At 37.8% G+C, this 14,861-nt stretch overlaps 1 protein-coding gene across 5 annotated transcripts in view; it reads right to left on the reverse strand.

Moving 5' to 3' along the window:
* KIAA1328 (KIAA1328 ortholog) overlaps positions 1–14,861 on the reverse strand; it is a 416,288-nt gene that overhangs the window by 394,603 nt on the left and 6,824 nt on the right. For all 5 annotated transcript variants that reach the window (XM_070361544.1, XM_070361543.1, XM_070361547.1 and 2 more), the window contains exons 2-4: positions 14,620–14,655; positions 13,756–13,898; positions 4,606–4,700 (exon numbers count right to left, since the gene is read on the reverse strand). In XM_070361544.1, coding sequence (XP_070217645.1) covers positions 4,606–4,700; positions 13,756–13,898; positions 14,620–14,655 — 274 coding nt within the window. The remainder of the gene's footprint in view (positions 1–4,605; positions 4,701–13,755; positions 13,899–14,619; positions 14,656–14,861) is intronic.

Genomic DNA, 14,861 nt, shown 5'->3' on the forward strand with positions numbered 1-14,861 from the left:
AATTGAGCTATTTCAAATCCTGAAAGATGATGCTGTGAAAGTGCTGCACTCAATATGTCAGCAAATTTGGAAAACTCAGCAGTGGCCACAGGACTGGAAAAGGTCAGTTTTCATTCCAATCCCAAAGAAAGGCAATGCCAAAGAATGCTCAAACTATGGCACAATTGCGCTCTACTACTGTGGGCAAGAATCCCTTAGAAGAAATGGAATAGCTCTCATAGTCAACAAAAGAGTTTGAAATGCAGTACTTGGGTGCAATCTCAAAAATGACAGAAGGATCTCTGTTCATTTCCAAGGCAAACCATGCAATATCACAGTAATCCAAGTCTATAACCCAACCAGTAATGCTGAAGTTGAACAGCTCTATGATGACTGACAAGACCTTCTAGAACTAACAACAATAACAAAAAGATGTCCTTGTCATCATAGGGGACTGGAATGCAAAAGTAGGAAGTCAAGAGATACCTGGAGTAACAGGCAAGTTTGACCTTGAAGTACAAAACGAAGCAGGGCAAAGGTTAACAGAGTTTTGCCAAGTGAATGCACTGGTCAAAGCAAATACCCTCTTCCAACAACATAAGAGATGACTCTACACATGGACGTCACCAGATGGTCAACACTGAAATCAGATTGATTATATTCTTTGTAGCCAAAGATGGAGAAGCTCTACACAGTCAGCAAAAGCAAGATTGGGAGCTTACAGTGGCTCAGATCATGAATTCCTTACTTCAAATTCAGATTTAAATTGAAGAAAGTAGGGAAAACCCACTAGACCATTCAGGTATGACTTAAATCATATTCCTACAATAATACAGTGGAAGTGAGAAATAGATTCAAGGGATTAGATCTGATAGACAGAATGCCTGAAGAACTATGGAAAGAGGTTCGTGACATTGTACAGGAAGCAGTGATGAAAACCATCCCCAAGAAAAAGAAATGCAAAAAGGCAAAATGGTTCTCTGAGGAGGACTTACAAATAGCTGAGAAAAGAAGAGAACCTAAATGCAAAGGAGATAAAGAAAAATGTACCCATCTGAATGCAGAGTTCCAAAGAATAGCAAGGAGAGATAAAGCCTTCCTAAGTAATCAATGTAAAGAAATAGAGGAAAACAATAGAATTGGAAAGACTAGGGATCCCTTCAAGAAAATTAGAGATACCAAGGGAACATTTCATGCAAAGATGGGCACAATAAAGGACAGAAATGGTATGGACCTAACAGAAGCAGAGATATTAAGAAGAGGTGGCAAGAATACACAAAAGAACTATACAAAAAAGATCTTCATGACCCAGATAATCACAATGAGAGCCAGACATCCTGGAGTCTGACATCAAGTGGGCCTTTGGAATCATCACTATGAATAAAGCTAGTAGAAGTGATGGAATTCCAGCTGAGCAATTTCAAGTACTAAAAGATGATACTGTGAAAGTGCTGCAGTCAATATGTCAGCAAATTTGGAAAACTCAGCAGTGGCCACAGAACTGGAAAAGGTCAGTTTTCATTTGAATCTCAAAGAAAGGCAATGCCAAGGAATGTTCAAACTACCACACAATTGCACGCATTTCACATGCTAGCAAAGTAATGCTCAAAAGTCTTCTAGCCAGGCTTCAACAGCACTTGAACCGAGAATGTTCAGATGTTCAAGTGGAATTTAGAAAAGCCTAAGGAACCAGGGATCAAATTGCCAACATCCACTGGATCAGAGAAACAACAAGAAATTCCAGAGAAATATCTACTTCTGCTTTAAACACTACGCCAAAGCCCTTGACTGTGTGGATCACAACAAACTGTGGAAAATTCTTAAAGAGATGGGAATAACAGAACACCTTACTTGCCTCCTGAGAAAGCTGTATTCAGGTCAAGAAGAAACAGTTAGAACTGGACATGGAACAACAGACTGGTTCCAAATTGGGAAAGGAGTATGTCAAGGCTGCATACCGTCACCCTGCTTATTTAACTTATATGCAGAGTACATCATGTGAAATGCTGGCCTGGCTGAAGTACAAGCTGGAATCAAGATTGCTGGGACAAATATCAATAACCTCAGATATACAGATGACACCATTCTTATGGTGTAATTAACAAAGAGGAATGGAAGAGCCTCTTGATGAAAGTGAAGACAGTGAAAAAGTTGGCTTAAAACTCAACATTCAGAAAACTAAGATCAGGGCATCTGGTCCCAACACTTCATGGCAAAATGATGGGGAAACAATGGAAACAATGACAGACATTATTTCCTTGGGCTCCAAAATCACTGCAGGTGGTGACTGCACCCATGAAATTAATAGCTATGACCTACCTGCTGCTGCCGCTGCTGCTAAGTCGCTTCAGTCATGTCCAACTCTGTGCGACCCCATAGACGGTGGCCCACCAGGCTCCCCCATCCCTGGGATTCTCCAGGCAAGAACACTGGAGAGGGTTGCCATTTCCTTCTCCAGTGCATGAAAGGGAAAAGTAAAAGTGAAGTCACTCAGTCATGTCCAACTCTTTGTGACCTCATGGTCTGCAGCCTACCAGGCTCCTCCGTCCATGGGATTTTCCAGGCAAGAGTACTGGAGTGGGGTGCTATTGCCTTCTAGATGGAATATTAAAAAGCAGAGAGAATACTTTGCTGACAAAGGTCCATCTAGTCAAAGATATGGTTTTTCCAGAAGTCACGTATGGATGTGATAGTTGGACCATAAAGAAAGCTGAACGCCGAAGAATTGACACTTTTGAACTGTGGTGTTGGAGAAGACTCTTGAGAGTCCCTTGGACTGCAAGGAAATCAAACCAATCAAATCAAAGGAAATCTGTCCTGAATATTCATTGGAAGGAATGATGCTGAAGCTGAAACTCCAATACTTTGGCCACCTGATGCGAAGAACTGACACACTGGAAAAGACCCTGATGCTGGGAAATATTGACGGCAGGAGGAGAAGGGAATGACAGAGGATGAGATGGTTGGATGGCATCACTGACTCAACGGACATGAGTCTGAGCAAGCTCCAGGAGTTGGTGCTGGACGGGGAACCCTGGCTGCAGACCACAGGGTCGCAAAGAGTTAGACATGACTCATCTACTGACTTGAACTGATAGTGGTAATGGGGGTTTTTAGCAGTCAAATTTGTAGTAATCTTGTACTAAAACACTGACACTCTACCAAGAATCTTACACTTTGCTAGAAAGCAGAAGTTTACTGAAACCAAAACAATATGCTCTAAGATGTCAAGAGTTCGCTAAGCCTGGAAGCTGAACATGTATCAGAACAATAAGGCAATGCTGCTGCTGCTAAGTCGCCTCAGTCGTGTCTGACTCTGTGCGACCCCATAGACAGCAGCCCACCAGGCTCCTCCGTCCCTGGGATTCTCCAGGCAAAAATACTGGAGTGGGTTGCCATTTCCTTCTCCAATAAATTCAGGACCATTAATATATGATGTCAAACTAATTGTAACAGCTGTAAGGACATTCACATCCCTCTCCATGGTAAAAAAAAAAAAAAAAAAGCCTTGTAAGATGATCATAAATTAAATGTTTAACAATCAAATGTTTTCCCATTATAAAAAACACTACTTGAGATAATGAAAAGTCTACTTCAGGGAGCAGAATAGTCAAAGAATTCCAGTGAAAGAGGTTACTGCTTAATCAAGTGGCATATCAATTTCAGACTAAGGCAGTACTTTGAATTCTTATACTCTGTAATCTAATCCCCCAAACATCACTGCTTTTGTCATCTTTTATACCTATGATTCTATGATTTAATAAGGTAATTTTTAACTTCAGTTTTTCTAGAACAGCCTCTACAAACATTATTTTAAGGCCTTAAGATGAAATACTTCATGTAGTTATCTTTAATTTAGAAAAAAGAAAGAAGAAAAAAGACCTACTATATTCAAACATACAATTGAATGATAAAAATGAGTACTATTTTATCAGTGTTTAGGTATGGCCTTCCCCTAAACTTAATTTTTATAATTTATATTAATATATTCCTCTACAGACATCTTCATTTATTAAGACCTCAAAACTTGACATGTATGTTAAGAAAAAATTATACAAAGTAAATATGCTTCAAACACATCATTAATAAACTGGAATACTACATCCAAACAGTTAAGAACTCTCTCAAAATTCAAAACCCCTTATTTGAAACTATCAGAAGTTAGAAAACTGACAAGTATTCTTGTGAAAGATGACAATAAAAAGAATGTTCTCTTTCGTTTCAGATGCTAAAGCAAAACCAAAAGTAACTGCTATGCCTCTGATAACAATATCAACCTACATCAATAGAAGAGCTAAGTTTCAAAATGTTCCCTCCTGATACATGACCGCTGCAGATATTTCTATGAAACAACTGGGAAAGTAAATAAACCAGAAAACACAAGTTGGAGAGTGTTTCTTCTGCTGTTTATTTCTTTTCCATTTTATGTTTTGTGTGTGTGTGTGTGTGTGTGTGTGTGTGTTTTCTACTCTTCTTTTTGGCACCACAGAATATTATTTTTCCTAAAAGTCTTTGTTCCCATAAGACCAATGACAGGATGACATCAGAACATATTTATAATTTTCTATTTTCAAAAAAATATTCTCTCTCACATAGTAATACACTTCATACAAGGCTTTGTCTCACCTGGCCAGTTCTTTAATTAAGTTTGCAATGCGTCTTTTGTCTTCAAGACACAAATCCTTCAGTGATGCACTCTTTATTTCTCCCCTGCAGAAACTCTAAAACAAACAAAAAAAATCATTCTGATTAACTTTCACAAAAAACAACTTTCAAGACTTTTCAAGAAATTTCTTTAAATTAGCACAGGGGATGAAATTTCTTGGATCTCTTTTATTTGGTAGAAGACTACCTATTTCATTTAAAACTACTGTGAACTCAAAACAGGCTACGGAACAATCTGTCCACCAGGGGACATCATGAAATTTACACAGGAAAAGCAGAGTAAGAACTCACAGACACAAATGCTTAAGTATCAGGGAATAATAAGGAAACAACTTTCCCCTGGTGAACGTCACAGAAACAAACATCTAATGGAAGATACTGAGATCCTTCTGACACCACAGTCTATGGCTGCTTGAAGGTTTATTAAGGTTGGCAGCAGAGGCACCAGTTTCTAAGCTCTCAATATATCCCAAGGTTCATTCCAAAGGGTATTAGATCAAAGAGTAATAGTAATAATAGGTAACGTTATATCCAGTGTTATTATATCCAGTTATATCCATTATATCCAGTGAATATTCTAAGTATTTTATACTTATTAATCCATTTCATTTTCACCACAGTGCTATTAGGTAGGTATTATTCCTGTTCTATAGTGAGGGTACATACCTTGCCTAGGAATATAGCAGTGAACTAGCAAAATCGAGATTCAAGCATTGATTCCACAGTCTATGTTCTTACTCACTGTACTATCCTACCTCCTATACTATAAAAAGTTCTCCTAGTACATGAACGGAGAAGGCACTCTTCCAGTCCTCTTGCCTGGAAAATCCCATGGATGGAGGGGCCTGGTAGGCTGCAGTCCATGGGGTCGCGAAGAGTCGGACACGACTGAGCGACTTCACTTTCACTTTTCACTTTCCTGCATTGGAGAAGGAAATGGCAACCCACTCCAGTGTTCTTGCCTGGAGAATCCCAGGGATGGGGGAGCATGTTGGCTGCCATCTATGGGGTCACACAGAGTTGGACACGACTGAAGTGACTTAGCAGCAGTACATGAACATCAAAGCTATGAAACCTAGGAATTCACTTGTAGGTAACACGTAAAAGGAATATGTTTAAAAAAACAATCCTTGGCATTGCCATTTATGCAACCACAAAGTAAATTAGTCCAATTACTTCACGTGGCCAAGAATAATCCAAGACCCCTAAAATGAATCCTGGAAGCACTGTTAGCCAAAGATGGGAAAGATAAGGGAGAAAAAGGAAATGGGAAACAGGATATGGTAAAAAGATAAAACATTAAATGGATTTGGTTTTAGATTTTAGATATGGTCAGTTTGAGATGCCAGGAGGACATTCATGGGGAAATGTTTAGGCAGGAAGCTGAAAATGTGGGTCTGGATCACAGGTCAGAGAAAAACATAAAAATTTAAAATTCAGCCATATGTTGCTATCAATAATGTTTAGATTTTTATTATTTTCTTTATATTTTTCTATGTTTTAAAATTTTCCTTAAAATTAAGAAAAAAATACTAATTTTTAAAAATCAACTCCTAATCCAAGAAAATAAAACTGGTAACTAAAAAGACAAAAGGAGGATCAGAAGCATACAATATTGTAGGAGAAAAAAGTTTTAAGAAGAATGTGGGGTTAACAGTGGTAATAATCAAAAAACAGAATATTAAAAGGAGTCACTGGATTTGGCAATGGGAAAAATTGCTGAAAACCCATTAAGAGATTTTCAGTAAACAAAAAAAAAGAAAGCCTTGCTAATAGGCAAGAACTTCAGCAGCATTGTGTTCAGGCAAAAACCTGAAAACACAAATGTTTGTCAACCAGAGTTAAACTGTGGTATATTTATACAATGGAATTCTGCAGCTACTGATTGTTAGTTGACATTCATCCATCTTCAAACCCACCCTACCCTGCTTTGCTTTGTGAGGCTGAGGCTCTGAAAACCTCAATTCTCCTTTGCCACATGATTCTCTACTAAGCTGTGCTTAGTCGTTCAGTCATGTCCAGCTCTTTGTGAGCCCATGGACTTGCAGCCCGCCAGGCCCTCCTGTCCATGGGAAATCTCCAGGCAAGAATACTGGAGTGGGTTGCCATGCCCTCCTCCAGGGGATCTTGCCAACCCAGGGACTGAACACAGGTCTCCCACATTGCAGGCGGATTCTTTACCATCTGAGCCACCAGGGAAGCCCGTTCTCTATTAAGCTCTACCAACAGGGAGAAGGAGAGGCTCTGAGAGGAAGAAAGGACACATTCCTTCCTATTGCTTTCTGTTTCTGTCAGTGTTACCCCTGCCAGAGATCTTCACCCTGGCAAGAACAACTGATTCCTGTTGGTAATTCTTCCAGGCCTCACAGAACCAGCCTTTGTCATGTCTCCTTGGAGACAGCAATACCCCTTAGGCTAGTTCCCCATCATCAAAGGTCCAAGTTTCAGCTCTAAGTGGCCCCTCCTCCAAGTTTCTAGGTTTTAATAATTCCAGCTTGTTCTGCTTTCCCAACTCTAGAGATGGTGGCTGTGTCTTGCCATTATTACATACATGGTAACTTAGTGTACCCTTTTTGCCTTTCAGTTCTCCAGCACCAGTCTAACAAGTTTTTATATACTAAACATACTCTCAGTTGAAATAACTGAGTAAACCCTGATTGAAATATCAGTGAAAAGAAATTAAATATGACAACTTGCAGCATAAATAAATCTCAGAAACATAACACTGAATAAAAAAAAATCAGACAATATGATATGAGATCATTCATAAAAAGTTGGAAATACACACAAAACTATGGGATTCCCTGGTGGATCAGTCAGTAAAGAGACCTCCTGCAATGCAGGAGATGCGGGTTCAGTCCTTGGATTGGGAAAGATCCCCTGGAGGAGGAAATGGCAACCCACTGCAGTATTCTTGCCTGGAAAATCCCATGGACAGAGAAGCCTGGTGGGCCACAGTCCATCAGGGTTGCAAGAGGTGGACACAACTTAGTGACTAAACCACCACCACCATTGTTTAAAAAACAAATACGTGTTTACACCATATAGGACAGCAGTTGATAAACTACAACTGCAAGCTAAATCTGGCTCAAAGCTTATTTTTGGGAAAAAAGAGTTTATTAAAACACAGCCATGCATATTCATTTATACACTGACATACATATGGCTCTTTCCACACTATCATGGCAGAATTAAATAATTAAGACAGAGGCCATGTGTCTCACAAAGGCTAAACATTTACCATCTGGCCTTTTACAGAAATAGTTTGTCAACCCCTGATAAAGAGAAACAACAGAATGATAAACACAAAGTTAAAGACAGAGATTACCAAATAAGATGCTATGCTATACTAAGGGAAGAATAACACATCTCTCATATATTACCTCAGACTGCAAGGAAGTCTGAGGCTCCTCCCTGTCAGTCTTTCTTTCCTTCTCGTCTCACAGATGCCAGACTTGTAGTGAAATCTTAAGTATCTCCTTGATTTATAACAGCATCATGGCAATTCAAAGCAGAAATGAATGGTTCCCTCAATAATCGGTACTGAACCAAAAGACTATCAGTATGACAAAATGATTTGGAAAAAGGTTTGTCACATTTTTAAATCTCTTTACAAGACAACTGAATAAAAGAAATCCAAACTGAAAAGGCAAATGTAAAACTATCTCTATTCACAGATGGCATAATTTGAATTATGCCTATATCTATTATAGGCATAATAGATAATTTCCTATCTTGTACATACGAAATGGTAAGAAAATCACCAAAAAGCTATTAGATTAGAACAAATAAATTAATTTAGAAAGGTTACAGGATAAAAAATCAACTATGTTTCTATATACTAGCAGTCAAAAATCCAAAAATGAAATTAAGAAAATGATTTCATTAATAGTAGCATCACAAAGTATAAAATACTTAAAACTTGAAAATAAATTTGGCATGTACACTGAAAACAACAAAACATCACTGAAAGAAATTAAAGATTTAAATAAATAGACAATTTACACACCATATTCAAGGTCTGGAAGACAATATTATGAAGCTGAGAGTACTCGCCAAACTGATCTAAAGATTCAACACAAGGTAGGGGTAGCGGAGTAGGAGACACAAACTATGGGGTGTAAGGCTCAGGCATGTACTGTGCAGCACAGGAAATACAACTGATATTTTGTAGTAACTGTAAATGGAAAGTAACCTTTAAAGTTGTATAAAAAGTTAAAATAAAAAAAAGATTCCCAATCATTCAATTTATGGGATTAACATATACAGAGTATTATATATAAAACAGATAACCAATAAGGACCTACTGTACACCACAGGGAACTAGACTCAATATTTTATAATAATCTATAAGGGAAAAGAATCTTAAAAGAAAAAAATATATATATACACACACATACATAATTATAAACACATATATATATAAAATTGAATCACTGTGATGTATACCTGAAACTAACACATTATTGTACATCAACTGTATTTTTCAACTTTTTTTTTAAAAAGATTCAACACAATTGCTACCAAAACCCCAAGTTGACTTTCTGCAGAAACTGGCAAGCTGATTCCATAATTCCTATGGAAACGCAAAGGACCCATTATAGGCAAAACAACCTTGAAAAAGAAGAACTTGGACTATTTACACTTTCTGATTCCAAGACTTACTGCCAAGCTACAATATATTAAAACAGAGTGGACTGGTATTAGAATAGAAATACAGATCAATGGAATAGAATTGAGATTACAGAAATAAACACTTACATTTATGGTTAAAAGATTTTTCAACAAGGGTGGCAAGACAAAGAAAAAATAGTCTTTGCAACAAATGATACTGGGACAAGACGAAATCCACATGCACAAGAATAAAGCTGGGTCACTACCCACACCATCTACAGAAATTAAATCAAAATGGATCAAAACTTAAATTAATATCTAAAAGTACAAAGCTCTTAGATATTGGTATAAATCTTTGAGACCTTGGTTTAGGTAACGATTTCTTAGACATGACAGCAAAGCACAGGCAATAAAAGAAAAGCATTGGTAAGTTGAAATTCATCAAAATTTAAAACATTCAAGCTTCAAAGGACACCAATAAAAAAGTGAAAGAACAACTCACAGAATGGGAGAAAATATGTGCAAATACTGTATCTGATAAGAGACTCAGAGGTGGAATTTATAAAGAACTCTTACAACTCATCAATAAGAAGACAAATAACTCAAACTGAAAAATATCTGAATAGACATTTCTGTAAAGAACATATACAAATGGCCAAGAAGCACATAAACAGATGATCATTACTGGCCACTGTGTGTGTGTGTGTTTAGTCACTCAGCTGCACCTGACCCTTTGCAACCCCATAGACTGTAGCCCGCGAGGCCCCGCTGTCCATGGAATTCTCCAGGCAAGAATACTGGAGTGGGTTGCCATTCCCTTATCCAAGGGATCTTCCCCACCCAGGGATTGAACCTGGGTCTCCTGCACTGCAGGTGGATTCTTTACCATCTGAGCTACCAGGGAAGCCCACTACTGGCCATTAGGAAAATACAAATCAAAACCATGAGCTACCACTTCAAAGTCACTACAATTATAAACAAAAAAGATGGATATAAAGTGTTGGTGAGAATGTGGAGAATCTAGAACCCTCATACATTGCTCAGTTCAGTTCAGTTCAGTCGCTCAGTCGTGTCCGACTTCTTGAGACCCCATGATTCGCAGCACGCTGGGCCTCCCTGTCCATTACCAACTCCCGGAGTTCACTCAAACTCATGTCCATCGAGTCGGTGATGCCATCCAGCCATCTCATCCTCTGGCGTTCCCTTCTCCTCCTGCCCCCAATCCCTCCCAGCATCAGAGTCTTTTCCAATGAGTCAACTCTTCGCATGAGGTGGTCAAAGTATTGGAGTTTCAGCTTCAGCATCAGTCCTTCCAATGAACACCCAGGACTGATCTCCTTTAGGATGGACTGGTTGGATCTCCTTGCAATCCAACAGACTCTCAAGAGTCTTCTCCAACACCACAGTTCAAAAGCATCAATTCTTTGGTGCTCAGCTTTCTTCACAGTCCAACTCTCACATCCATACATGACTACTAGAAAAACCATAGCCTTGACTAGATGGACCTATGTCGGCAAAGTAATATCTCTGCTTTGCAATATTCTATCTAGGTTGGTCATAACTTTCCTTCCAAGGAGTAAGCGTCTTTTAATTTCATGGCTGCAGTCACCATCTGCAGTGATTTTAGAGCCCCCAAAAATAAAGTCTGACACTGTTTCCACTGTTTCCCCATCTATTTCCCATGAAGTGATGGGACCAGATGCCATGATTTTTGTTTTCTGAATGTTGAGGTTTAGGCCAACTTTTTCACTCTCCTCTTTCACTTTCATCAAGAGGCTCTTTAGTTCCTCTTCACTTTCTGCCATAAGGGTGGTGTCATCTGCATATCTGAGGTTATCGATATTTCTCCCAGCAATCTTGATTCCAGCTTGTGCTTCTTCAAGCCCAGCATTTCTCATGATGTACTCTGCGTATAAGTTAAATAAGCAGGGTGACAATATACAGCCTTGACGTACTCCTTTTCCTATTTGGAACCAGTCTGTTGTTCCATGTCCAGTTCTAACTGTTGCTTCCTGACCTGCATACAGGTTTGTCAAGAGGCAGATCAGGTGGTCTGGTATTCCCATCTCTTTCAGAATTTTCCACAGTTTATTGTGATCCACACAGTCAAAGACTTTGGCATAGTCAATAAAGCAGAAACATTGCTGCTGCTGCTGCTGCTAAGTCGATTCAGTCATGTCCGACTCTGTGCAACTCCACAGACGGCAGCCCACCAGGCTCCCCCATCCCTGAGATTCTCCAGGCAAGAACACTGGAGTGGGTTGCCATTTCCTTCTCCAATGCATGAAAGTGAAAAGTGAAAGTGAAGTCAGTAAGTCGTGTCCAACTCCTAGCAAAACATTGCTAGTAGAATGTAAAATAGTATAGCTACTTTGACAGTACATCAAAACCTTAAACATAGAATTACTACATGCCCCAGCAATTCTACTTCTATATATATACCCAAGAAAATTGAAAACAGAAATCCATACAAAAATCTGTACATGAATGCTGATGGAGCATATTCATATTAGGCAAAAAGTGTAACAATCCAAATGTCCTTCAACTGGTGGTTAAACAAAACATGCACTGAGCCATAAAAAGGAATGAAGCAATGATTCATGTACAACATACATGAACCTTGAAGTGAAAGAAGCCAGTCACAAAAGACCACGCAGTACATTATTTCATTTATATGAAATATTCAGAACAGACAAATATTTAGGGATTAAAAGCAGGTTAGCGGTTGTCAGGAGCTGAGATTAATGGGGAATAGCTTTTGTGAAGTGGATATACTGGGGATATAAGCAACATAAGCAGGCCTTTTGAGCTCAGTCATGTCTGACTCTTTGTGACCCCATGGACTTCAGTCTGCCAGGCTCCTCTGTTTATGAGATTTTCCAGGCAAGAATAATGGAGTTCCTCTTCCAGGGGTCTTCCCAATCCAGGGACTGAACCCACATCTCCTGCATCTCATGCATTGGTAGGTGGATTCTTTATCCACTGAGCCGCCTGGGAAGCCCATGCACGATTTGAGCTAATCACAGTTAAATCCTGTAGACAACTAAATGTGATACAGTTGACCCTTAACAATGTGAGTCTGAACTGCACAGGTCTGTTTATAAGCAGATTTTTTCAATAAATATATTGGAAAACTTATAGGAGATTTAAGACAATTTGAAAAAGCTTGCAAATGAACCACACAGCCTAAAGAAATATATAAAAACAAATTAAGAAAAAAGTTAGGTGTGTCATGAATGTGTAAAATACAGGTATATTTTACACTATTCTACACTCAATATACAATACATGTATATTGAGTGTATATACACTCAAAATATGTGTTAACCATGTTATCAGCAAAGCTTTCATTCAACAATAAGTTACTAGTGAAGTTTTGGAGGAGTCAAAAATTACATGCAGATATTTGACTGCATGGGGTTCAACACCCCTAACACCTGTGTTGTTCAAGGGTCAAGAGAAATAAGTAACAAAACTAGACACTGAACATTTCCTCAAGAACATAAACCAGGTATTGAAAAACATTTTTTATAAAGAGTTCAATAGTAAATAATTTTGTCTTTGCAGGCATACAGCTTTACAGCACCTCTGACACTGTAATACGAAAGCGGCAGTAAGATAACATTAAAAGAATGTTAAGGGAATGGTGTGTTCTAGTAACACTTGACTCACAAAACAGGGAAAAGCAGATGCCTACAAGTCAAGACTGTCAAATCCTGGCTTAACCTCTGGTTGAGGAGACAAAATATAAAGTAAAATAACAGGGAAGGAAATGGCAACCTACTCGTGTATTCTTGGCTGGAGAATCCCATGGACAGAGGAGCCTGGCAGGCTACAGTCCACAGGGTCGCAAGGAGTCAGACACGACTGAAGCGACTTAGTACACATGCAAAGTAAACCAACCAGACAAAGCACGTACCAACGGAATGTAGAGACACTATTAGAGAGGCAAAGACAGACAAGGGAGAAATAAATGACTGAGCAATAAAAATAAAGTCTTCATGATAGTATCTGACAAGTGAAGGAAATAATAATAGTAATATAGGCTAATTTTAACAAAGCATTTTCTTATATGCAAAGGGTTATTTATCAACTAAAATATTTACATGAACAAAAATCATAAAGAATACCTAGTAAGAGAAAAAAAACTGCTGTCAATTTGATTTACTAACACCACACAGATCAGGATGTAAGATTTTTGAAACTTATGAAGACAATAAACATTTCTCAACTAAGGCTTAAAGTAAGCCTGGACATTCTGGAACAAAAGCTTTGAGTAATATATATACTTTATATTCATACTAAATATTAATAAAGCATCCTTGAATCCTCTGTATCTTTTCAAAATACTTGTAGATCATCTAATGTTCTTTCAAGGGCTCTTCTACACTGACCTATCAATTATTGTCCAGCACAGAAAAATGACTTATTGGTCAGCATTTATAAAGATTGGAGAATAAGAAAAAAAAAAAAAACAGAAAAAAGGAAATTACTGACCTGTTCATCAACTGAATCTCCTGCACCTTTTAAATACTCCATGGAGACTGGAGTAGTAGTCACCCTGGAGGTCTTGAGTTTAACATCAGCTTTTGGATTCACCATCTTGTGTCTTGACCTGATATTTCCTTCTGTAGAAATTCCTAAGGATTTCCATCAAAACAAGATTTCAAAATTAAATCTTTTCATTCTTTTAAACCCTCCCCCTAGCAAACTTTTCCTTGATACCCTCTATTGTATGGTACCGGATGGGCAAATCTCTTTATAAACTTCATTTTAAAGTTCTGTTAATAAATAATGAGTCATGAAAAGACTGTGTTTTGAATGCATTAGAGATTCAACTGAAATATTTTTTAAAGGGGATGTGAACATTTGTAAATCACATTAAAACCAATAAACTACAACATGCCATATATACCTTAACTTCCTGGAAACTAAAAATCTGAATTTTCACATAATTAGGGTGCCTCCAATGGTTCAGTTTTACAACTCATCTCATAACAATAAGTAAACTTTACAGTCTGTTACATAAACCCTACATCATGAAGTTTATACATTTTCTTTGAAATATAAAATTCAGACTATTATTTGAATATGAAAAGTAAGAAAAGAATCTGCTGCTCTTTAATCCATGAACAAAATATTCTATAAATTCATCAAAAGCTGACTTGCCAGCCAGAGCCTAAATTAAGGCAATATATCAAACCTTAATGGGGTCACACCAAATATTAAAAAAGAAAAAAAATTATGTTCTGATGAACTGTTCTGCATCTACTTATACCTACAAACTTGTCCTAATGTTTTATTTTCTTCTAACTCTTAAGAAGCAAAGGAAGTTTACCAAATTAATATAGAAAATCATACCTGGAACATACACCACTGATTGTTCTTCATCAGAAACTATGCAGGAAGACATAAAGGAAAATACTAGAAAAGATTATCCAACACCCAAATGCTGTTGTTCTATACTTCTGCTATAATTTGCAATTTTTTTTGAGCTAGAAGTTTGTAACTATCTTTTAAAAACAAAACTAGGAAGTAATATAATGAAAATAAATGTAGCAAAATTAATAATCTTTTAAAGTTCATCTTTATATATTCACAAC

Source organism: Bos mutus, chromosome 24 (assembly GCF_027580195.1).
Source record: "Bos mutus isolate GX-2022 chromosome 24, NWIPB_WYAK_1.1, whole genome shotgun sequence".
NCBI classification, from domain to species: domain Eukaryota; kingdom Metazoa; phylum Chordata; class Mammalia; order Artiodactyla; family Bovidae; genus Bos; species Bos mutus.